Source organism: Portunus trituberculatus, chromosome 33 (assembly GCF_017591435.1).
Source record: "Portunus trituberculatus isolate SZX2019 chromosome 33, ASM1759143v1, whole genome shotgun sequence".
In the NCBI taxonomy this organism is placed as follows: Eukaryota; Metazoa; Arthropoda; class Malacostraca; order Decapoda; family Portunidae; genus Portunus; species Portunus trituberculatus.
The window spans coordinates 4,764,432-4,787,552 of record NC_059287.1 but is presented as its reverse complement, the minus strand read 5'-3'; the positions used below and the strand labels follow the sequence as shown (position 1 = coordinate 4,787,552).

General features: G+C 36.7%; 2 protein-coding genes across 3 annotated transcripts in view; both read left to right on the top strand.

Annotated features, from left to right (window-relative positions):
* Positions 1-8,326, top strand: part of LOC123512215 (EH domain-containing protein 3-like) — a 54,812-nt gene extending 46,486 nt beyond the window's left edge. The window contains exons 2-7 of one of the 2 annotated variants that reach the window (XM_045268463.1): positions 554-662; positions 1,315-1,479; positions 2,131-2,287; positions 3,073-3,243; positions 3,499-3,745; positions 4,846-8,326. In XM_045268463.1, the coding sequence (XP_045124398.1) occupies positions 554-662; positions 1,315-1,479; positions 2,131-2,287; positions 3,073-3,243; positions 3,499-3,710 (814 nt within the window). In that variant the 3' untranslated portion in view covers positions 3,711-3,745; positions 4,846-8,326. Of the gene's footprint in view, positions 1-553; positions 663-1,314; positions 1,480-2,130; positions 2,288-3,072; positions 3,244-3,498 lie in introns of both variants that reach the window. The other variant, XM_045268462.1, reaches the window with a different exon arrangement.
* Positions 8,327-13,758: 5,432 nt separating this feature from the next.
* Positions 13,759-21,633, top strand: LOC123512280. Its single transcript, XM_045268567.1, has 3 exons — positions 13,759-13,974; positions 20,298-20,421; positions 20,617-21,633. Exons 2-3 carry the CDS (start codon positions 20,360-20,362, stop codon positions 20,921-20,923), a joined length of 369 nt encoding a protein of 122 aa, XP_045124502.1. The 5' UTR covers positions 13,759-13,974; positions 20,298-20,359; the 3' UTR covers positions 20,924-21,633.
* Positions 21,634-23,121: the final 1,488 nt, after the last annotated feature.

Genomic DNA, 23,121 nt, shown 5'->3' with positions numbered 1-23,121 from the left:
TTATACCAATTTACATAGATATACAGAGTTTTGTACATTATACATTACATACTTTCGTACAATATTAGGCTAAAGAAGTCACAGTTAATGCCTTCTATCCGAAAGCCTGCCTCTGTCTGTCTGTCCGTAGCAGCCACTCATTCACTGTACACTTGAACTGCTGCGTGGACCAGCAGCAACAAAAGCGTTCTACAAGCCGATATATGTGTTGAGGAACTGCCTTTGTTGGTGCTCTCTCATATAGACATTATATAAACACTCATGTTATTTCTGACTTTCTTCATGCACTGTACTGGTGTTTGTGCTTTCATCATTATTCACATTCCTCTTCTCCTTTCAGTGTTGTTATTTACACATTCATTCATCTATTTATGTGTTTGTACTTAACTTACTTATGCATCTATCTATGTGTTTGTAACCTATACTTAACATTTCTTCAAGCCACCACAGACAACCACAGCTAACTCTTCTTTCATACCACCTTCACTTTACACAGCTTGTATTTCATTGATTTACATTTACTAGTATTAATGGATGTCTTTTCTCCTTCTAGACTGTTTGAGGCAGAGGAGCAGGACCTTTTCACTGACCTCCAGGCTCTGCCCCGCAACGCCGCCCTCAGGAAGCTCAATGACCTTATCAAGCGGGCACGGCTGGCTAAGGTCAGTGTTTGGATAGCAGTGTGGAAGGGGAGCAAAGGAGGGAGGGAGTGAAGGAGGGTTGTCATTGTATGTAAAAGGTAATAGAGGTAGGGGATGATTTCTCTCTCTCTCTCTCTCTCTCTCTCTCTCTCTCTCTCTCTCTCTCTCTCTCTCTCTCTCTCTCTCTCTCTCTCTCTCTCTCTCTCTCTCTCTCTCTCTCTCTCTCTCTCTCTGTTAGGAATTTCCATGATTGTTCCAACATTTCTTGCAGCAATTATTTAAGGGTAAAGTTGAACATCTTGTCTTAGCAAATACATAGTAGATAAGCACACTATCTACTTGAGAGAGAGAGAGAGAGAGAGAGAGAGAGAGAGACTTAAAACTCACCATTCCCCATCATCTATGTTTGAAACTCAGTAATTACTATCTTCTAAATACTTACAACTCATAATTTGCCATCTTCTAAGCAAGTAAAACTCACTATTATCTGCTATTTACTCCTAAAACTCACTAATTGCCATCTTCTAAGCATTTAAAACTCAACTTCACTCATTATTTACTTTTAAAACACGACTTACCATCTTCCAACCACTTAATACTCACAATTTGCCACCTTCATCAATAAATGTATCCATGTACTGAGTAATAAATGAAGTGTACCATCAATGTACAGGTTCATGCGTACATCATCTCGGAACTGAAGAAGGAGATGCCGTCCATGTTTGGCAGAGAGAACAAGAAGAAGGAACTCATCAAGGACTTGGCTTCCATCTATGAGAAAATCCAGAGAGAGCACCAGATATCACCTGGAGACTTCCCAGAACTCAAGAGAATGCAGGTGTGTGGTGGTAGTGGTAGTGGTGATGGTGTTGTTTGTCTACTTTTACCATTCTATTTGTTTATGTTAATTGATTTGCATTTACCTTATTGTATTTTGTAAGTTGTATTTATGTTGCAATTTGTATTTATCTTTTTTAATTTCATGGTTGCATTTTGATAGTTATGTTTGTTGTGATTTACCTTAGTTATGTATTTACCTTGTATGTTGACTTAGTTATGTTTGTTCCCTTAGTTGTATTTACCTTGTCATGGTGTATGGGCTGTAGTCAATTTCCAGCTTAATTCTACCCCTTTGGCATTCTGTGGTTCCTCCACAAGCTTGATGTAATGCAGGTTTAAGGTGTAATTTTTAAAGATACCGCCAACAGCAAAAGATTTGATGAAGCTCAAATCTTTAAATGTATATATTCCTATTTTTCATTAATGAATTGTACAGCATCATTTAAATTTTGTAGGAAAGTTGATTTAAGTCTGGAGCTGTGTACATTATCATATCATCAATAATTAGACACAGGAGTGGAACCTTGACTATAGGCATTTACAATTCATTAATCCAATATGCATCACTTTTTCATATCTAATATGGGTTACTTTGCTTGATCTGTCTGACCTGAGTGAAATTAAGTTACAACAGAAGTCTTCCCCACAGGACCAGCTTCAGCACCATGACTTCACCAAATTCAATGTGATGAAGCCCAGACTACTAGAGGCGGTGGACAGAATGTTGGCCGAGGACATCGCACGCCTCATGGCCATGATTCCTGTGGAGGAGGCGTCAGTCAACAAGGAAGGAGGCATTGTGCATGGTATGACCAGCCACTCAGGCAGTTTAGGTGTTTGATGAAGCATGTGTTGAGACTGAGGAGGAAGATGACAGGGAGATACAGGCTGAGGCAGGATATGTACTGTGTATCGTTTTTCTAGTAATCAGATCATCTAAGCATTCCTTTCCTTAGTAAGACACCAAAAAATTATTCATTTGTATCTGATTTATGCCCTTGGTTTTGTTCTTTTATAATTTTACATAACATTTGTAGTATAGAAGAATAAAAGTTTTTTATTATTTCTTTTAATAGGTTTTAGAGTGCTGTGGTAAACATATTACAAGGCTAAAATCCTGTATTTGTGCCACTGACTTTGGATTTATTCATTTTGATTGTTGTTTAAGGAAATTTGTAAGAAAATATCTTATTAAATTCATGTTATCCATTCTGTTAATGGATATGAATGACTTTTTTGTGAGGAATTTATTTGGAAAATCTATTGATTACTGTAGTATAATTTTAATTATTGAAGCTGTATTTTCTAGTCAAGTATAATTAGATTAATTTGTGCTATGTAGTTGCCAGATTTGTTGCCTAACAAGAAAATTCCCGCAGTGCAACACTATAGCTCTACACCTCAGTTCTCCCTCATTCATTGCATCTACTTACATGTCTTTCCTTAAAATAAGTAGTGTAGGTCATAGGCAGCCTTAAAGTGACAATAAATCTGGTATTGTTTGTTATTGCTATGCCTTCCTTTGTATTGTGTTGCATGCCTTGTGTTCATAAGTTATTCTAGAACTCCAGCCCATACTCAACCCTTGCAGGAGGAGCCTTTGATGGAGTGATGAATGACAACACAGTGTTTGGCTTTGGGCGAGGGGAGGGAGCCGATGCAGGTGCTGGTGATCCTGACTGGATAGTGGCCAAGGACCGCTTTAAGTACGATCAACTCTTTGACACTCTGAACCCTGTCGACGGCAAAATCACCGGATCATGTAAGACCTTGGGAGCAAATGGTGTTAATGAACTTTTTTATTTTATGAAGTAACTTTGTGATATATCGTGACTTGAAATTTAATACAGAATTGTCAAAAAGAATCATCTTTCAAACATGTGAATACCAATAAAATACATTGATTAGAAAATATATATCTAACCTAACCATTTATGTCTTAATGTAGCTTCCTTGCTTGCATCACTTAACTTTACATCTTTCATCTCTTTCTTAATGCTTTGTTCACCTTCCACAGCTGCCAAGCAAGAGATGTTGAAGTCCAAACTCCCAAACTCAGTGTTGGGGAAGGTGTGGAAGCTGGCTGATGTGGATAAGGACGGCATGCTGGACGCGGATGAGTTTGCATTGGCAATGCACTTGATAAATATTAAGCTTGACGGCAATGACCTTCCACCTGAGCTGCCACTCCACCTGATGCCCCCTAGCAAGAGAGGCTTTCAGGCCTAGAGGAGGTGGTGGGACTGGGAGACTGTGGAAATTTTGTAAGATTGTCTTCTATTTCTGGTATTGTTTGGAATATGTTGGGTTAAAAGCAAGGTTATTATCATTATTAACTATTACTAGTAACCTTAGGGTACGTTTGTGGAAATTGAACGACCTGTCATGTTTTAGATTTTGTACATTTTTTCATGTCTAATTGTGTGTGTACTTGTGTGTGTGTGTGTGTGTGTGTGTGTGTTTTTGTGTGTGTGCCTGTGTATGTATGTGTGTATGTATTAATTTTCCCTTTCTTATTTATTTATTTGATTTTTTTCATCATAAGAAGATTATTATTATTATTTGTTTGCTTCATATGTTTTGAAAAGAAAAAGTAGGGGATAGCTTTTTGTATTATGGACGATAGATTTTGATTGAAACACTGATGATGATGATGGTGGTGGTGGTGGTGGCAGTGGGACAGTAGATAGTGTGTGTGTGTGTGTGTGTGTGTGTGTGTGTGTGTGTGTGTGTGTATGTATGTGTGTGTATGTGTTTGTCCGGGCAGGGTAGGGAGGGAGAGGTGTGCCAGTGTGAGGGGAGGGTGTGGATGGACTTGCCAAAGGGTATTGGATGACTTCTCTTTTCTATAGAAAAAAAGAAAAATTTCTGGTTTGCCTGTTTATGATAATTCCAAAATCTGACAACCAAAATCTATACTAGAAGGATGCTGTTTGATGTTAATGTTAGGACAAACATTATCATTATCAACTGTGGGATATTAGAAGTAAATGGTTAAGACATTAGTATAAATAACATAATTCTGATAATAAAAACTGATAATGTTAAAATTCTGACAACCTAGAAAATATTAAAAACTCAAGTAATTACTAAAATATAACTCTGGGGCACAGTCATGTCTTAACTGAGCTGACTGCCAACCTTCACTAGCTCTGCCTTGCCATCCTCCCTCCCTTCTCCCTCCTTACCCCCAAAGTTGTCCCACTCACCCAGACGTTCTGCTCCTTGTATGGAAGTGTTTTTTGTAAGGCTGGACTTCTTATTGTTTTGTATGAAGATTTTTATTACAGATTTTTTGTAGCATGTAGTTATATTATGAAACACTACTGAAGTTAGTTGAATCAATTTTTTGCATTTTTTTCAGTCATGCAAAAGCAAAGACCATGTTCAAATTCTGCCATGAAGACATTTTTCTCTTTCACCGACATTGAAGGCTCAGCTGATCTTATATCACTTGTCACTTACTAGTTATTGTGTCAGTTATTGAACGTATTGTGTATTCTCAAGCTTTTTTTTTTTTTTTTTTATCTTGACTGCTTCTAACAGGCCAGAGTATAAGCAATCAGGGTTTTAAGTAGTGCTTTCTGCATCATCAGTAGGAAAATATCTTGAAAATCCAATTAATTATCTCAGTTATCTTGAAAATAGTCTATATGTGAGGTCAAAAGGCTTAAGAATGCAAGCCTCAGTCACACACAGTTCTTAGCAATGTTTCAAAGCTTAGTGTGTGCATGCCAAGTGGTTGCTCTCAAAAACAGTTACATGTGCTGATTACTGCCAGGCGATTGAATGCAGCACCTTCAACAACAGTAAAACCCTGCCAAATTTCCTTGTGCATGTTATAGAGTGTGGCTGTGACTCAGTACTAGATTTGAACATCTCATCCTCCACTTGTAAAGCTGTTTTGAGTTTCTGATTTTTCATTTAAAAAGAAATTGAGAGAGAGATTGATAAAAGGTCATATATAGTATGACAACCCTTTGACTGATGATAACAAAAGTGTGACACTTTGCTTTGAGTAATCTTTAACTTTTCCTGAGCAAAAAATGGTCACCATAAAGGTCTTGAATCACCTTATCTCTCCTTTTATTCTCAAAATTGCTTTCCAAAACTACATATACGTTAAATTTATTCATTAAATTTGAAGAGGTGTAGCAGTTAATGGGTTAATAAACTGGCTATTACTAAAAGCAACATCATTTTACAGCTGTATCTATAATTTCTACTTAAATTGAAAGAATACTCTGAGGAATGCAAAGTGTGTGATACTGATGTCTAGTACTGTATTCAAAACATTACTGCTCAACTATTTACAAAGAACAGTGCAATGTTGCTATCTACATACATTACATTTTATTGAATTTAAAGTTATGTTTCCCAAGGTGCCTGTGTATTTTGAAGACTACTGAATGTTTAAGGAACATAGTTTCATGAAGATTCAGATTCAGATACTTTAGAAAAAGGTATAAAGGTATGGGCAAAGAAACTTGAAGACAAAGTAACAAGAAGTAATGTCAAGATGAGCCTTCCCCCACTGCTGCCTAAATGTTGCCTGGTTTTGACTCGGTAATCTTCATTCATCATGTAACTTGAACATGTTTTGTAAATGTTATTTATTGATATGTGAGTGTTTGTTGAAGGATAAATAAAGATGAGCAATGCTATAAAAGTTTGCATGATATATGAATCTAGAAAGGAACCAAGTACTGTAAGATGACACAGTGACAGAGATGCACTTGCAACTCTTCTGAACATAACACTAAGGGACTGATGCACTTGTTCACTATAATATGTACTTACATGACAGCTGTTGAAAGAGCTAAATATATTCATGCAGACTAAGGGATAAGAAAGTGATGACTAGTGTTTGATTTGCTAATTAATGTCATTTTCACAAGGCTTCATTTTTTTTTCCATGCTGTAACTAAACAAGTTATAAACAAATGGTGAACTTAATATTTGTTGATTCATGTTTTTTCTTTATGTGTATTTTCATGCAGATACCTGGAAAAAAACAATGGATATAGTAGTTATTCATTTGGAATTGTAAGATATTTTCTAAAACTTTCTTGTGTGTAGTAACTGAAAGAAAGGGAAGCAATTGAGTAGTATTTATTGACTGAAATTTTCATTTGTTTTTATTCAATATATTCATGGAGTAACATGGAAAACAAACTTAACAAGCTTATTTATTTTTACACAGAAAAGAAAAAAACTGAATTATTATTCATTGATTCTAAACTTTTCATTCAACTATTTATAATGAACCCAGTCCCCAAGAGGCTAGAAACCTATACTGCTGATTGAACGAGTCAGAGAGAAACAATCATGCATGGAGGTGGAGGAGCATCTAGTCGAGCGCCTGCTGCTCTCTGTCGGAACTCAATTGTGTGCAGGTGTTACAACAGTGCAGTATTGCAGGAGCTGTGTTTGCTGAGCTCCACACCACACCAGGCGTTATATATATGTGTGTGTGTGTGTGTGTATGTGTGTGTTCTGAATAGTGTCTGGATATCACTACAGGTATGAGAGTTACCTACTTTCATGTTTAAGTTGCAAAGCAGTTGATGACCAATGTTTGTCTTGTGTGTGTTTGTGTGTTGCCTGTCTTACAAGACTTAATTTTGCAAATGTGACTATGTTTGTAGCTTCTGTGTGTGTGTGTGTGTGTGTGTGTGTGTGTGTGTGTGTGTGTGTGTGTGTGTGGAAACTTAGCAAAGGCTGCTCAGCAAATAGTGCCTGTAGCCAGTAACTCTTAAATAAGCTAATTATATAATGATAATAATGATCACGCAAGTGCCGCATCTTTTCCTGTGCAAGTTATTTTCTATCGAGTAGATTTCAGATCATGGTAATTAAGCTTTGGAAGTCCTACATACATGTCATGAATGTCTCATATTGGGAGGATTTATACTTTGATTTTCTGCAAGAGCTTTGAGAGGGTGCTACTTGTATCATACACTGAGCTTCTTGATTTAACCTTTTTTTTTTTTTTTTTTTTTTTTTTTCCGCCACAGCTGATGTACGGAGGAGGAGGAGAAAGTTTCATTCCATCATGTCTATTGTAGTTTCTTTCCTCAATCCTGCACTGAGCAGTAGAAACGGACATGAATATCTTTTTGATTGTTTGGTACCACCACAGATTTGGGCTGTTATCTGTCTGTAGGTGGACACTCAAGCTGTATTCTATTGTGGAAGGCAAATACTGCATTGAAAAATACACCAAGATAAACAACAATGCTTTGCAAGTCAGGTCTATTGCAGAATATTATGAGGACAAGTCTTTCATCAAGGTGTTTTAATTTTTATTTTTCAATTTCTTTTCTCTCCAAGAAATGTTTAATTGACACAAGGTATACTACAGCCAGTATTTAATTGATACTGCAGCCTGCATTATATAGTGAGGTGAGGAGGAGGAGGTGGAGGTGGTGTGCTGCTGGGAATGATGCATAGGAAGTTTGTTTTGTTTATCTTCCTGGCAGAGGCTCAAAACAGACTGCAGAGATTGGCTATGATGAAGCTCATCTGAGTGGCAGATGTTCCTCATTATTCAGGCTCGTGCAGGCCTCAAGACAGGTAGTGTGCTCACTGTTATTTTCATTACAGCTGTATATTGATTGTAAATATGGATATATTACATATCTTCAGTTTGACAGAAAAAAAAAAAGTATAATTGGCATTATCAGTCAACAGTGTTGCCAAGGTATTCAGAGAACCAAAGATTTGATTTCTGTGTCTATTCAAGTAATATTTCAGATATTTTATTGAATCTATGTTAGCTATCTAAATGGACAAAAGTGTATAGCTTATAAGTATATTCCTTTATAAATAAATTATCGAAGATTTTATGCCATTACTTATCCCTCAAGAACATGTTCATTATATATCTTTCTTCTTCCATGTTGCAGTTGCAAACTTATTGTCTGTAGAATCTGCTCTGCTTAGTTTCACCCTTGTGTTGTTTTCCAGAACCAATATTTCACTGTAGCAGTTATAATGCCCAGGGCCTAAACACTTGACAGACAGGTAGGTGCTGCCTCATTAGGGGCATGGTGCTTCAGGTGATATAGGTGTTAGTGTTAAATAAGAAATATGAACTAGAAGTGAAGGATTAAGCTACTCTTAGTAAAAAGATAAATAAATAGATAAAATGAAAAATGAAAAAAAGTATTTTCATTTGAATGTTTTACAGCAAAGTGCCCTGTATAATTGCTTCAAGACAAAGGATGTGAAATACATCTTGCTTTATTCCCAGTATTGTGTATGAGGCAACAGAATGACACTGGCCGAGGTATATTGGTATACCTACCCTTGTATCTTCCTACAAGGAGAGCAAAGGAAGAGGGGGAGGGGAAGTTATCTAAACTCTATCCCAAACCCTGTTGATTGCGTCACTGGAAATGTGTTTGTGTGGTACATACAAGGAAAGGTAAAAAACAATAAGATTCCGAGTCTGTTTAAGAGATGAAAGATATTGACAGCCTCAGGATCATATTTTCACATTTTACGGTCTTATCTGGGTTATAGTGGTTGTTAGGGTTAGGTTGGGTACCTCACAGAGGACTTCAGTTTCAGCATTTGGGAACTGTTACTCTGTGTGGATGCCACCTCTCTTAATCTCAGTCCATTTCCAGAATTGAAAGTCATGTGCCTGAAGACCCTTCCAGCTTCTTCTGTCACTAACACTATCTTACACAATGTTATCAGGTCTTCTCTTTCTCTTCTATCTTGTAAGGTTGGCAGTCTTATTTCCTTCTGCCTTTCTTCATATGTAGGTCCTTTAGTTTTGGCACCATCTTTGTAGCTATCCTCTGGATCCATTCTAATCTTATATCCTTTTTCAAGCTCGGCAACCACACCACTGCTGCATATTCCAACTTTGAACATATCATACTCATAATAATTTTTTTCATCATATCCTTGTCCAAGTATTGAAATGCCACCCTAATATTAGTCAATATTTTATATGTTGTTCCAAATATTTTACTTATTTGTTTTTGGGGCTCAAAGTTTCTTGTATAACCACTCCCAGATCTTTTCCCCTTTAATCTTCATTATTTGTTCCTCTCCCATCAAATAGTTCCGTACTGGTCTTCTCTTACTCTTTCCTAATTCCATTATGTGGCATTTCTTGGCATTGAATTCTGACTTATGCTTCTTATTCCATTCACAAATTTTGTCTATATCTTCCTGCAGCAGCACAGTCTTCTCAAGTCTTAATTACTTTTAACAATTTTGCATCATCAGCAAACAAATTAATATAACTTATCACTCCATACTGTATATCATCTACGAATATCTGGAACATAATGGGGGCTAACATACAGAATTAATGCAATTCTGTATATATGAAACATTTATTTGTAATATTAGTACAATATTATATATGAAACATTTACCTCCATATGTAATACTAATGCCATTGTATGTGGTTGTACTGTAACGTGGCACAAACACCCTCACAGTTCTTTCTTATCAATAAAATAAATCATCAAATATTATAACTTTCAATATCCAGATTCCATAACTTCTGACAGCAGTGACCTGACTGTAATTAACTTGAGCAGACTCAGTTGTAATAGTAGTAGTAGTAGTAGTAGTAGTAGTAGTAGTAGTAGTAGAAGTAGTAGTTGGTAGTAGTAGTAGTAGGAATAGTGGTAGTAGTAGTAATAGTAGGGAGGCATAGTAGCATAGTAGATAAGGTGGTGAGCGTGGGATCGGGCAGACGTCTACGCGTAGGTTTAAATCGCACCACGTATCACCTTGATACTTTGCCATTTGTCCAGTTGTTTAAAGTTACTTATATGTCACCATGATACCCAGCTTCTAGGTGGTTACACCCAAGATGTACTTGGGTGGTGATATGGGCGCTAATATGGGTACCACTATAAATAAAATTGCCTGCGCCACTAATGGATGGAAGCTTAACAGCTCTTCCAATACTTTTCAAGTTACCTAAAAGCGCTATAGGCCAGGATAAAAAAAAAAAAAAATAGTAGTAGTTGTTGTTGTTGTTGTTGTTGTTGTTGCTGTTGTTGATGTAAGAGTAGTATTAATAGTAATAGTAGTGGTAGTACTAGAAGTAGTAGTAATAGTAGTTGCAGTTAGCAGTTAGTTGTAGAAGTGTAGTAAATAGTTAGTAGTAGTAGTAGTAGTAGTAGTAGTAGTAGTGAAAGTAGTAGTAGTACAAGTAGTAGTAGTAATACTAGTAATAACAATAATAATAATAATAACTAATAATAATAATAATAATAACAATAATAATTATAATAATAATAATAATAATAATAATAATAATAATTATTATTATTATAATTATTATTATTATTATTATTATTATTATTATTATTATTATTATTATTATTATTATTATTATATTATTATTACTATCATTATTATTATTATTATTATTATTATTATTATTATTATTATTATTATTATTATTATTATTATTATTATTATTATTAATATCATTATTATCATTGTTTTTATTATTATTATTATTATTATTATTATTATTATTATTATTATTATTACTATTGTTATTATCATGATTATTATTTTTCATTATTATTATTATTATTATTATTATTATTATTATTATTATTATTATTATTATTATTATTATTATTATTATTATTATTATTATTATTATTATTATTATTATTATTATTATTATTATTATTATTATTATTATTAGCAGCAGTAGCAGCAGTGGTGCAGCAGCAGCAGCAGCAGCAGCAGCAGCAGCAGCAGCAGGTGGTGGTGCAGCAGCAGCAGTGGCAGCAGCAGCAGCAGCAGTGGCAGCAGCAGCAGCAGCAGCAGCAGTTGTTGTTGTTGTTGTTGTTGTTGTTGTTGTTGCTGTTGGTGGTGTTGTTGTTGTTGGTGTTGTTGCAGCAGCAGCAGCAGCAGCAGCAGCAGCAGCAGCAGCAGCAGCAGTAAGCAGCAGTAGTAGTAGCAGCAGCAGCAGCAGCAGCAGTGGTAGTAGTAGCAGCAGCAGCAGCAGCAGTGGTGCAGTAGTTGCAGGAGAAGCAGTAACAGTGTTAAGTAGTAGCAGAAGTAGTAGTAGTAGTAACAATAATAATAATAATAATAATAATAATAATAATAATAATAATAATGATAATGATAATAATAATAATAATAATAATAATAATAATAATAATAATAATAATAATAATAATAATAATAATAATAATAATAATAATAATGATACTGATAATAGTAATAATAATAAGAAGAAGAATAAGAATAAGGATAATAATAATAATAATAACAATAATAATAATAGTTATAATAATAATGATAAAGATAATAATAATAATAATAATAATAATAATAATAATAATAATAATAATAATAATAATGATAATAATAATAATAATAATAATAATAATAATAATAATAATAATAATAATAATAATAATAATAATAATAATATTATTATTATTATTATTATTATCATTATTAGTATTATTATTATTATTATTATTATTATTATTATTATCATCATTATTATTATTATTATTATTATTATTATTATTATTATTATTATTATTAATGTTATTTTCGTCAGGCGCATTGTAATCATCGTTGTTTATCTATTCATTTATTTATTTATGTTTTTATTTAAATTCGTTTTCATTATTTCGGTTTACATAGCACATAACTCATATGACAATATATCCAGCAGTACAAGTCCTCTATGATGAAAAAAAAAAAAAAAATCCAGCAAAGTTCGATACTTTTTTAAATATATGTTTTATAATTTCAGGAATAAAGTAGTTACATACTTTTCCGCATCAATGTGAGTGTTACAAAATCTTAAATTTCCACATTTCATTTGAAAGACGCACCGAGAACCTTTTCATTGGCGTTATAATGTAGTTGTAATGGTAATTGTAAGGCAAGTATTGCCTGTGCCTCTAAGTACGTTTCACTGCCTCTGTTTGATAACTATTGATGTGTTTGTTAGTTTAGTTATCAATACTATCTTTGTTAACTCGTTTTTTTTATAACTGTATATAGAATAATCTATTAGGTTATAACGAATAAATGAAATATGTAGATCGCGTATCCAAGTAGAATTTTACTGTGGCAGATCACGTTGGCTGTAGAGATCACATACCAAAGTAGTACCCTGTGATTCTGTGGGTTTATTAAGAGTCCCTTAATCTATTGACATACATCATTCTACCACATACTCTCTTACTTATTTCGTTTGTGTGTACAAAAGAGTAGTTGATTGTCGAAGTGTACAGCCAGCTAGGTTCTTTAGGGATGTTGACGTCCACTTTCATGAGAGTCAGGTGGGATCTTTGACAGGAGACCCCTTGGCCTTATGAACATACGCTGAGTTTTTATTTTTCTATTGTTGAGTATTAAACCGCTTTTATGAAAATATATTTTTGCTAATTTTACAGTTACTTCACTTTTGTTTATCAAACAATTTATGTCATTAAATTTACACCTGTGTCGATAAACTGAGTGTCGTCGACATACTGAATGAATTTCCAATTCAACAAGAAACATTAAAGATAATTTACATATACGATGAACAAAATGGGACAAAGTACTACCTCTGAGCCACAACATGAGAAATATTTTTGTCTAACATTGTATCATAATAATATGCCCACCGTTTGTGTCCTGTCACTTTTTAGATAGCTGTGAAACCAGAAGGGATCAAAGTTTAGCTTGAGGCACTTACATAGCAATATCGAGTGACTAATGCTGTCAAATGCATTCGACGAGTCGCAGAAAATTAGAGAAATTTCCTTATTATTCATCTTTGCATATACTTTCTTAGTTAGCGTTAACAGAGCAGACGTAGTTGATAGGTTGGACCTGAAACCATGTTCAGTATTATTCTGTATATTGTTTGTTGAGAGAGAGAGAGAGAGAGAGAGAGAGAGAGAGAGAGAGCTAATAAGCCAACCTACTATAGCCTGCTGCCAGTTCCAGCATTATTTTAATTTTCCCTCAGGCCATTTCTTCACCTCATAATTCAGTTTTAATGCTTTTTACTTGTATTTAAAAGTGTTTGAAGTGTGTTTCATGCTTGAATTGCGTGAAATATAGTGATTTAGAAATTGTTTATGGCTTAAATAAGAACCCAGTTTCCTTTACAAATTTTCAAACTACGTATGTTTGATATTCCACTTCAAGCTGTAATGACGTGTTTGTGTTGTCAAAAAATAGTTCATGACGGTTAAAGTGTGTTTCGCTTCTGATAATCTAAATATGTGGAATTAAGAGTAATTTATAGCGCCAATAAAATGTGTAAAAATGTAGGGATTCGAACACACTGTGTGAACCACAACCATTCGGTTCGGTTGTGGGGTTTGTGACTACCAACCTTGCGTGCTCACCTCAACGCATGGTGAGCCTGAAGACTGAAGTGTCACTACCACGCCATGCTCGGCTTGGCACTGGCGGCTTTCCTTGCTGTTGGCGTGTCATCATTCCTTCCCACACACACACTCACACAGGGGTGAGCATCATATGTTGTGTTTAGTCAACTCCAGTGCTGAGTGTATTCAGTGTTGAGTGTATTATTAAGATAGAATTTATTACGGCATGCCGGCTATTAAAGTTAATTAGATTATGATGGTTGTCATGTAGTTAGGTGCTTGCACTGCTTGGCCGGCAGCCTTAAAAGTGCTTGTTATGTTGTGGGCTGTGAAAGTGTTTGGAAAAGAAATAGAGTAGGTAAGATGGGAGGAGGAGTGATGTTGCTGGTTAAAAAAGATATAAAGGTGGATCAAGTGAAAGAAGGTATGGGAAAGGCAGAAGTGCTAAAGATCAGAGCAGAAACTAATGAAGGAAAAAAGAGGCACTACATGTGGTGTACGTACCACCTAAGACAAATGCATGGTCAGTACAGGAATATGAAGAAATGATAAGTGATACAGGAACATGTCTGGAAGAAATGTTGGGTGGCTGTGAACGAACTATAATGATGGGAGATTTTAATTGTAAAGAGGTGTGTTGGGAGGACTGGTCAATGGAAGGATCAGAGACAACATGGGGAAATACACTATTGACACTGGCAATGGAAAATGTCAAGACTGGACTTGGTCTTTAGTACAGAGCCAATGGTCATTGAGGAGATGAGGGTGGAGTGCCCTTTAGCAAAGAGTGATCATGCAGTTTTGGAGTTCAAGGTGATAGATGAAGAGAAATCTAGAAGAAATGAAGAATATAAAGTGGGAAGATGGAATTATGCCAAGACAGATTTTGGAAACCTAAAGAAATTCTTTCAAGAGACAAATTGGATGAAATTCAAGAGTGCTAAGGGAGCAAATGAAAAGTGGAAGGAATTTATAAAAATATACAAAGAAGGTGAGAAAAATTTGTACCAATAAGACAACATAGAAGTTGGAAAGCAGGACTGGTTTAACGATAGATGTGAAAAGGCTAGAACAAGAAAAGAGGATGCATGGAAGAGGTGGAGAAGGAAAAGACGGATTAAGCAGTGGGAAAGTTACAAAAGAGCAAGAAATGAATATGTGTTGATTAGAAGAGAAGAAAGAAAGAAACAAGAAAAGGATATAATTGATAAATGTAAAGACCAACCAAGGCTTTTTACAGACATGTGAACAACAACATCAAAAATAGAGAAAGTATTGAAAGTTTAGAAGTAAATGGAGTATGCAGTGAGGATCCCAGGAAATGGCAGAGGCTATGAATGGATGCTTTCGGAAGGTATTCACAAAGGAGACTGCTTTTGACAAACCACTGGTAATGGAACAGAAAGGGATTATGAAGGAGTTTCAAGTAACTGTGGAGGAGATCAAGAATATGATGGGGAGTTTAGAAGTGAGAAAAGCTGTGGGACCTGATGGGGTATCAGGATGGATTTTAAGAGAATGCAGGGAGCAACTGGCAGAAAAAGTTTGTGAAGTAATTGATGCCTCATTAAGGGAAGGTGTAGTGCCCCAAGACTGGAAAAGAGCTAACATTGTCCCAATCTATAAATCAGGTAACAAGAGAGACCCATTGAACTATAGACCAGTGTCACTTACAAGTGTGGTAGCTAAGATGTGTGAGAGGGTGGTGAAGAATAGATGGACAGACTTCTTGGAGAAAAATGACATACTTTGTGAGTGTCAATTTGGTTTTAGAAAAGGGCGTTCATGCACGACAAACCTGATATGTTACTATTCGAGGGTGATAGATGTAATACAGGAAAGAGATGGTTGGGCTGATGGAATATATCTGGATTTAAAAAAGGCCTTTGATAAGGTACCACACCGGAGACTGATCTGGAAACTTGAAATGGTAGGAGGAGTGCATGGCAGTTTACTAAAATGGATGGAAGACTTTTGGTAGGAAGAGAAATGAGAACAATAATTAAGGACAGACCATCAGAATGGGGCTTGGTGGAGAGTGGAGTTCCACAGGGATCAGTGTTGGCACCAGTAATGTTTGCGGTCTACATAAATGACATGGTGGATGGGGTGTCCAGTTATGTGAGCCTATTTGCAGACGATGCAAAATTGTTAAGAAAAGTGAGATGTGACAAAGATTGCGAACTACTCCAGGAAGACTTGGACAGAATATGGAAATGGAGCTGTACATGGCAAATGGAGTTCAACACGACAAAATGCAAGAAAATTAGAGTTTGGCAAGAGTGAAAGAAGAATCAGGAGTATGTACAAGATAGGAAATGAAGACATAAAACCAGTCATGAAGAAAAAGACCTTGGGGTGACAATTACCAATGACCTATCGCCAGAGAGACATATAAACAAAATAATTGGAGAAGTATTGAACTTATTGAGGAACATAAGAGTGGCGTTCGTATATTTAGATGAAGAAATGATGAAGAAAATAATTACTGCAATGATAAGACCAAGGCTTGAATATGCAACAATACAGTGGGCTCGAACTTAAAGAAACACATAAGGAAACTAGAGAAAGTACAGAGGGCTGCAACAAAAATGGTGCCTGACTTAAGAGATTTGACTTATGAAGACAGACTGAACAGAATGCAACTTCCGACCCTGGAAAACAGAAGAAAGGGGAGACCTGATAGCAATATACAGAGTGATGATTGGCATGGAAAAATGGATAGGGAAGATCTGTGTATGTGGAATGAAAGAATGTCGAGAGGGCATGGGAAAAAACTAAAAATGGCCACTTATAGGAGAGATGTGAAAAAATATAGCTTCCCTCATAGAAGGGTGGAAGCATGGAATAGTTTAGACGTGGAAGTGGTCAACGCAAGGAATATTCATGATTTTAAGAAAAAGCTGGACATTAGTAGATATGGAGACGGGACAACACGAGCATAGCTCTTTTCCCGTATGTTACAATTAGGTAAATACAATTAGGTAAATACACAAAATTCAGAGGAAACGATGAGCCGGCGAGATTGGACCTGGTTTTTACAAGGGGTATACAAATATTATATTACAGTAGATATAAGTGCCCATTGGGAAAGAGTGACCATGTAATATTAGAAATGGATATAGAAGAAGGAAAGGAAGATAGAGACGAATCATACAAAGGAGACCGATTAAATTACAGAAAGGCTGATATTGAGAATCTCAAGAACTATTTTAAAAACGTAAACTGGGAGGAGATGGAAAACTCAGAGAGGGTGCAAGAGAAATATAACTTATTTTTGGAAATATACAAAACAGGAGTCAGGGAATATGTCCTGAAATATAGACCTAAAGAAGGAAAGAAAGATTGGTTTAATGCAAGGAGTGCTGGGCAAAGGAGAAAGGAGATGGAGCATGGAAAAGGTGGAGGAGAAATAGAAATCCAGAAAATAAGGAAAACTTCAAAGCAGCGAGAAATGAATATGCTAAGGTAAGGAAGGAAGAAAGAAGGAACTATGAAAAGGACATTGTCGAAAAATGTAAGGAACAACCAAAATTGTTCTACAGATTCATAAATGGAAAAATAAGGCAAAAAGAAACAATAGAAAGGTTAAAAGGAGAGAACGGGATGGTGGAAGACCCAAAAGTATGGCAGAACTGTTAAATAGTAAATTTCAGGTCTTTACTAAGGAATCCAAATTTGAAAGACCACAGGGTAATAGAGAGACTGTCTATATGAAAGAGATTAAAGTAACCAAGCTTGAAATAAAAGAGTTGATGAAGGAATTAGATGAAGAGAAGGCAATGGGACGGATGAAGTCTCAGGCAGAATACTGAAAGAATGTAGGGAAGAACTAGCAAGTCCTATATACAACATCATAAAATGCTCAATAGAAAATGGAGCAGTACCAGTAGAATGGAAAAGAGCTGAAGGAAGGAAGGAAGGAAGAACCTTTAAATTACAGACCGGTATCACTAACTAGTGTAATATGCAAGATGTGTGAAAGAGTAATAAAGAAACAATGGATCGAGTTTCTTGAAGACAACAAATTATTATCAAATAGCCAATTTGGTTTTAGAAAAGGTCGGTCGTGTGTAACAAATTTATTGAGTTTCTACTCTAGAATAGTTGATAGAGTACAAGAGAGAGGATGGATTGATTGTATTTATTAGATTTAAAAAAAGGCGTTTGATAAAGTGCCACATGAAAGATTACTGTGGAAGTTAGAGAAGGGTGGCTTAAAAGGAAACACATTGAGATGGATGGAATATTATTTGAAGGGGAGAGAAATAAGGACGGTAGTTAAAGATATGAAGTCCAAGTGGAGAGCAGTAGAAAGCGGAGTGCCACAAGGGTCAGTATTGGCGCCAATACTTTTTCTCATATATATAAACAACATGCCAGAGGGAGTGAACAGCTACATAAATCTGTTTGCAGACGATGCGAAACTGTGCAGAGTTATAAAGCAAAAAGAGGATTGTGAAATACTGCAGGAAGACTTAAACAAGATCTGGAAATGGAGTAAAAAATGGGAGATGGAATTCAATGTGGACAAAAGCCATGTCATGGAAATGGGAAAGAGTGAAAGACGACCAGTGGGAATCTATAAGATGGGAGATGGAGTAGAACTAGAAAGTAAAAAGGAAAAGGACTTGGGAGTGACGATGGAAGAAAACAATCAACCAGTAAGCCATATTGATAGAATTTTCAGAGAGACATATAATTTGCTAAGGAATATTGGATTAGCATTTCACTACATGGACAAAGAAATGATGAAGAAATTGATAAGTACTATAATAAGACCCAGATTGGAATATGCAGGAGTTGTGTGGGCTCCGAACATAAAAGAAACACATAAGGAAGTTAGAGAGACTACAAAATATGGCTACAAGAATGGTTCCAGAATTTGAAGGGATGACATATGAGGAGAGACTAAAGGCTATGGGTCTACTAACCCTGGAACTGAGAAGGGAGAGAGGGGATCTGATACAAGTTTATAAATTGATTAACGGAATGGATCAAGTAGATAATGAGAAACTGATCCTGAGAGAAGAATATGACATTAGAAGCACAAGATTGCATAGTAGTCTGAGAGATGTTAAAAAATATACTGCAAAGATGTGTTGAGACTTGGAACAGTTTGAGTGAGGAAGTGGTGTCAGCAAAGAGTGTGCATAGCTTTAAAGAAAAATTGGACAAGTGTAGATATGGAGATGGGACAACACGAGCATAAAGCTCTTTTCCTGTAAAACTACAACTAGGTAAATACACACACACACACACACACACACACACACACACGGCCCGGTAGCTCAGTGGTTAGAGCGCTGGCTACACAAGCCAGATGACCGGGGTTCGATTCCCCGGCCGGGTGGAGATATTTGGGTGTGTCTCCTTTCAAGTGTAGCCCCTGTTCACCTAGCAGTGAGTAGGTACGGGATGTAAATCGAGGAGTTGTGACCTAAGGGGGTGCAAGTTCAACCAGTGAAGGCAGATGTGATGAACAACACAGATGGTCACATGGTGGGCAAGATGAAGAAAACTGAAAATACATCTGAGGATTCTGTTTCCACATCAGAAAGTAGTGAAGTAGATCATGATAAAAGTAAAGACTATGTACCATTAGACAGTACTTCCAGTAGTGATGATGAAGAGAACTTTAAAAAATTAACTCTGTACACAACAAGAAAATTAATACTGAAACAAGCATTTGTATATTTTAAATATTCTGTGTAGTCATGTAACTTACAAAGAAAGGAACCATTAAGGTGCTTAGGTTTTGGGGTACTCCATATAGCAGAAGTGAACCTGTTAATTTGATGATTTCACTCCCTTTTCATTAACGTTACAACCGTTTAACACTTTTAATGTGTTCAATAAACACCTATAACGTACCTGTTGAGTGTGGCTTGGATCTGGAGTGTCCATAGCTAATAAAAACAGTGGTAAATTATGGATAATACACAACTGCTGTCGTCTGCTGTGCTACCCACGTACTTTGTGACGTCACGACCGTAATGGCGGCGGCTTCCAACATCCTGAGAGGAATTTAAGTTATCTCTCCAATATCCAGTCAACTAGACATTTATAGGATGCAATATATGCACTACGTTTACTTTGGTATGTGGCATGATGCAATTTCAGGCTTTTCCCAGAACCAGAAACTTGTCCATTCAACTGAATTTAACCTTAAACACAACCACCACAAACTACTAACCACTTTACAACAACTGATATGGCAGTCACAAAAAAACAATACCACTGGCAATGTTTTTGTGAAAGAAAAATATTTGAACTAAACTTAGCCTCACAGATTTAGCCTTCATATATTATCTTTGAGATGACATAGCTACTGCTGGAATGCTATAAATGCTTGTTGTTTTGAGGATATGGTTCTAGTCCAGTTGAATACCTTTTTTTTTTTTTTTTTTTTGTAATGATATCTTGAAATATGAGAACAAGACATTCTATCTTGTCATTCCAGGCAGTGGCCTTGCAACTAAAGATTTATCCAAGACGGCTCTCGTGATTGCCGAGATTATTGGAATGCACAATTCCTGTGTTTCGGGGATTGAAGACGAAATAGACACCAATCAAAATGAGCCAACGTAAGTAGAATGTTCCTAATCATAGTCTTAGACTATCTTTACCAACTATGTATATGTGAAAAATGCATCCTGATATGGAGCTATAAGAACTTATCTGCAGCAACCTAGAATTTTAAAGGAACTAGAATGCTAGGGAAATTTGAGCTTTCTAATCACTTCCTCATAGTGAATGCATGATTTTGGTTGTCATTTCAGTCAGGAAAGCGATCTACTACCCCTGCAGAGCGACAGTTCAGTTGTAATAACTGTAGGGCCCACTGTGGAGGAAGAGCTGTCTATTGTCACTGTTCAACCAGCGATGGTGGCCCAGCAGGTTGGGGATCTGCAACCACCAGCAGCAGATCAACAGGCTGCAGACCTGCAGCATCCTGTGCTGGTGAGTCCACAAGCTTCGGCAGGGCTCGCCAGCTTAAAGGCAACTGCAGCTAAAAAACTGCAAGTAATAGCAGTGACAAAAAAAAACTACTTGCAGAGCAAGAACTTGAATTCATGGCAATATTAGCTAAAATAGTTGCATATAAGTAGTAAAGCTTCCTATTCATTTAGTATTTATATTGTACAGCAGATATAAGGAATAGAAAAAATACAGTAGATATAAGAAATAAAAAATAGCGTAAATCTTTAAAACAGGACCCCCTCTCTAATCCGTGCAATAATAACACAAAATGACGAGTAGTTAATGGAGAACACGTACCTTGTGGTCTTGTTTGGGGGTCACACACGGTTATGTCACATTGCCTCACTGAAATTAGAGACATCACTTAAGAGTCTAAGTCCAAATAATAAACATTGCTATTGTCTATTGTATATATCTCGGGTTTGTGGGTAACAGGAAGTGACTGTCTGTTGTTCACATCCTGGGTTTGTGGGTAACTGCTGAATAGGATTCTTATTGTGTCTATAGTTCTTTTGTCCAATGACGTGCCACCACCTCTTAACACCACAAGCTGCGCCAGTGGGAATTTGCTATATGTATTCGAAGGCAGGGCACAGCTGGCCAGACAGGTGCACAGAGATCTGTGTGCGCAGTTGAGCCATGGCCACCAGTGACATTAGTTGTAAAGGTTGCGAATTTGATTACTGGGAAATCATTGCTCCTGCGATGCAAGGTTAGGTTATGTTAGGTTAGGTTTATGTTGCCGGGGGGGTCTGGAGGGGTGCAGACCCCCCCGCCTAGGTTAGGTTACGTTAGGTTAGGTTTATGTTAGGGTTAGGTTAGTGTTGTAGGGGGGTCCGGGGGGGCACAGCCCTCCCCCCCGATTAGGTTAGGTTTTTGTCCTTAGATTTTTTAGGATCACCATATCTTGCCTCTTGGCTGCCCCCCACAAAACCCCTGATTCCCCACATGCCCCCAAGCTTGTTGGGGGGAAGGGGGATAATAGAAAAGAATATGTAAGGAGTTGCTGTTCTATAGATTTATCCTTTTCCTTTGCAAAGATGTGTTACTACTTACAATTCTGCGGGAGTATGACAGGTGTGGCATCAGCTTGCACGTCTTCCTCAGCCGGGCACAGGTGAGGCAGGACAGCAGTTGGTTATGATAGGAGGGAGGCCACCAGCAGGAAGGTGAGCAGGCATAATGGTGAGTGAGGAAGTACTTGATGGTCTCAGGGACATTTCCACACCAGCCGGGGCAGAAGAAAGGGATCGGCAGTGACCACTTAGATCTCATGTCTGAGAAGAAATTATGGAAAAATAAATGAACATGATAAATATGACTATGCCCTTTCATCATTCAGGGCTGGTAGGTAAGGTGCGGTGCTTGGCTGTTTGAAATGAGGTTGTCGATATTAACTCTTAAATTTTGGTGTACTGCTTTAGAAATGGATATAGTTGAGATAATTTTCATTTGCTGATTTTTTATTCATTAATGTTGTACAAAAAACTTAGACATACACTGCTGGTCAGAGCGGAAGGTGCGAAAGGGACAACTTCCATGCTGACCAAATTTCATTCATCCCTTCTTAACTTATAAACATACAGCGGGATTTGCTGTATGTTGCTATCTGAACTCTGCAGCTCTAGTTGTCAAAGTAGATGATATGTTTCCTTAGTCAACATTCGTCTGTGGTTCGTGTGATTGCATTTGAATTTTCTTTCACCCTCCCTCACGGGCCCTTTTTGTGGATGCATGAGCTTACCATTGTGCCCTGTTACTACCTATTATGGAACCTACAAAAACTAATTAGTAAGGCCCAAATTTCAGTCATTTGTGCCTCAGTGAGGGAGAATAAGTCAAATCAAGAAACTGCCGCGAGCACTGGCAAAGATCTCAGAATTGTTCAACACTAGACCAAAATTTATCATGAGGGAGAAAGAGATGCTTCGCCACTTCCTTACAAGCCTGAAGGGCGTAAGCGCAGTGTGAGCCAGAGAACTCTGAACATTATTCGGAGACAGCTTTAGGCCAACCCTCTCATACACAGCAAGGAACTTTAGGCTAGGAACCCTCTGTGCTGGGTGGGGTGAGTGAAAGGAGTGTGGAGATATGTGAAAGGCGACATGGGATAACGGAGTTGCCGCGCAGTTTCAAAACCTTGCTTCAGTCATGATTACCTTAACAGTAGGCAAGCAGTTTGTGTCTCAGCACAAAGATTGCCAACAGTACAACATTGGCTCATCAACCGTCTATGATATAAAAAAAGCAAAAGAATCAACTTCTCAAGTTTTAAAGTGAGTGTGAGAGCAAGAAGAACATGG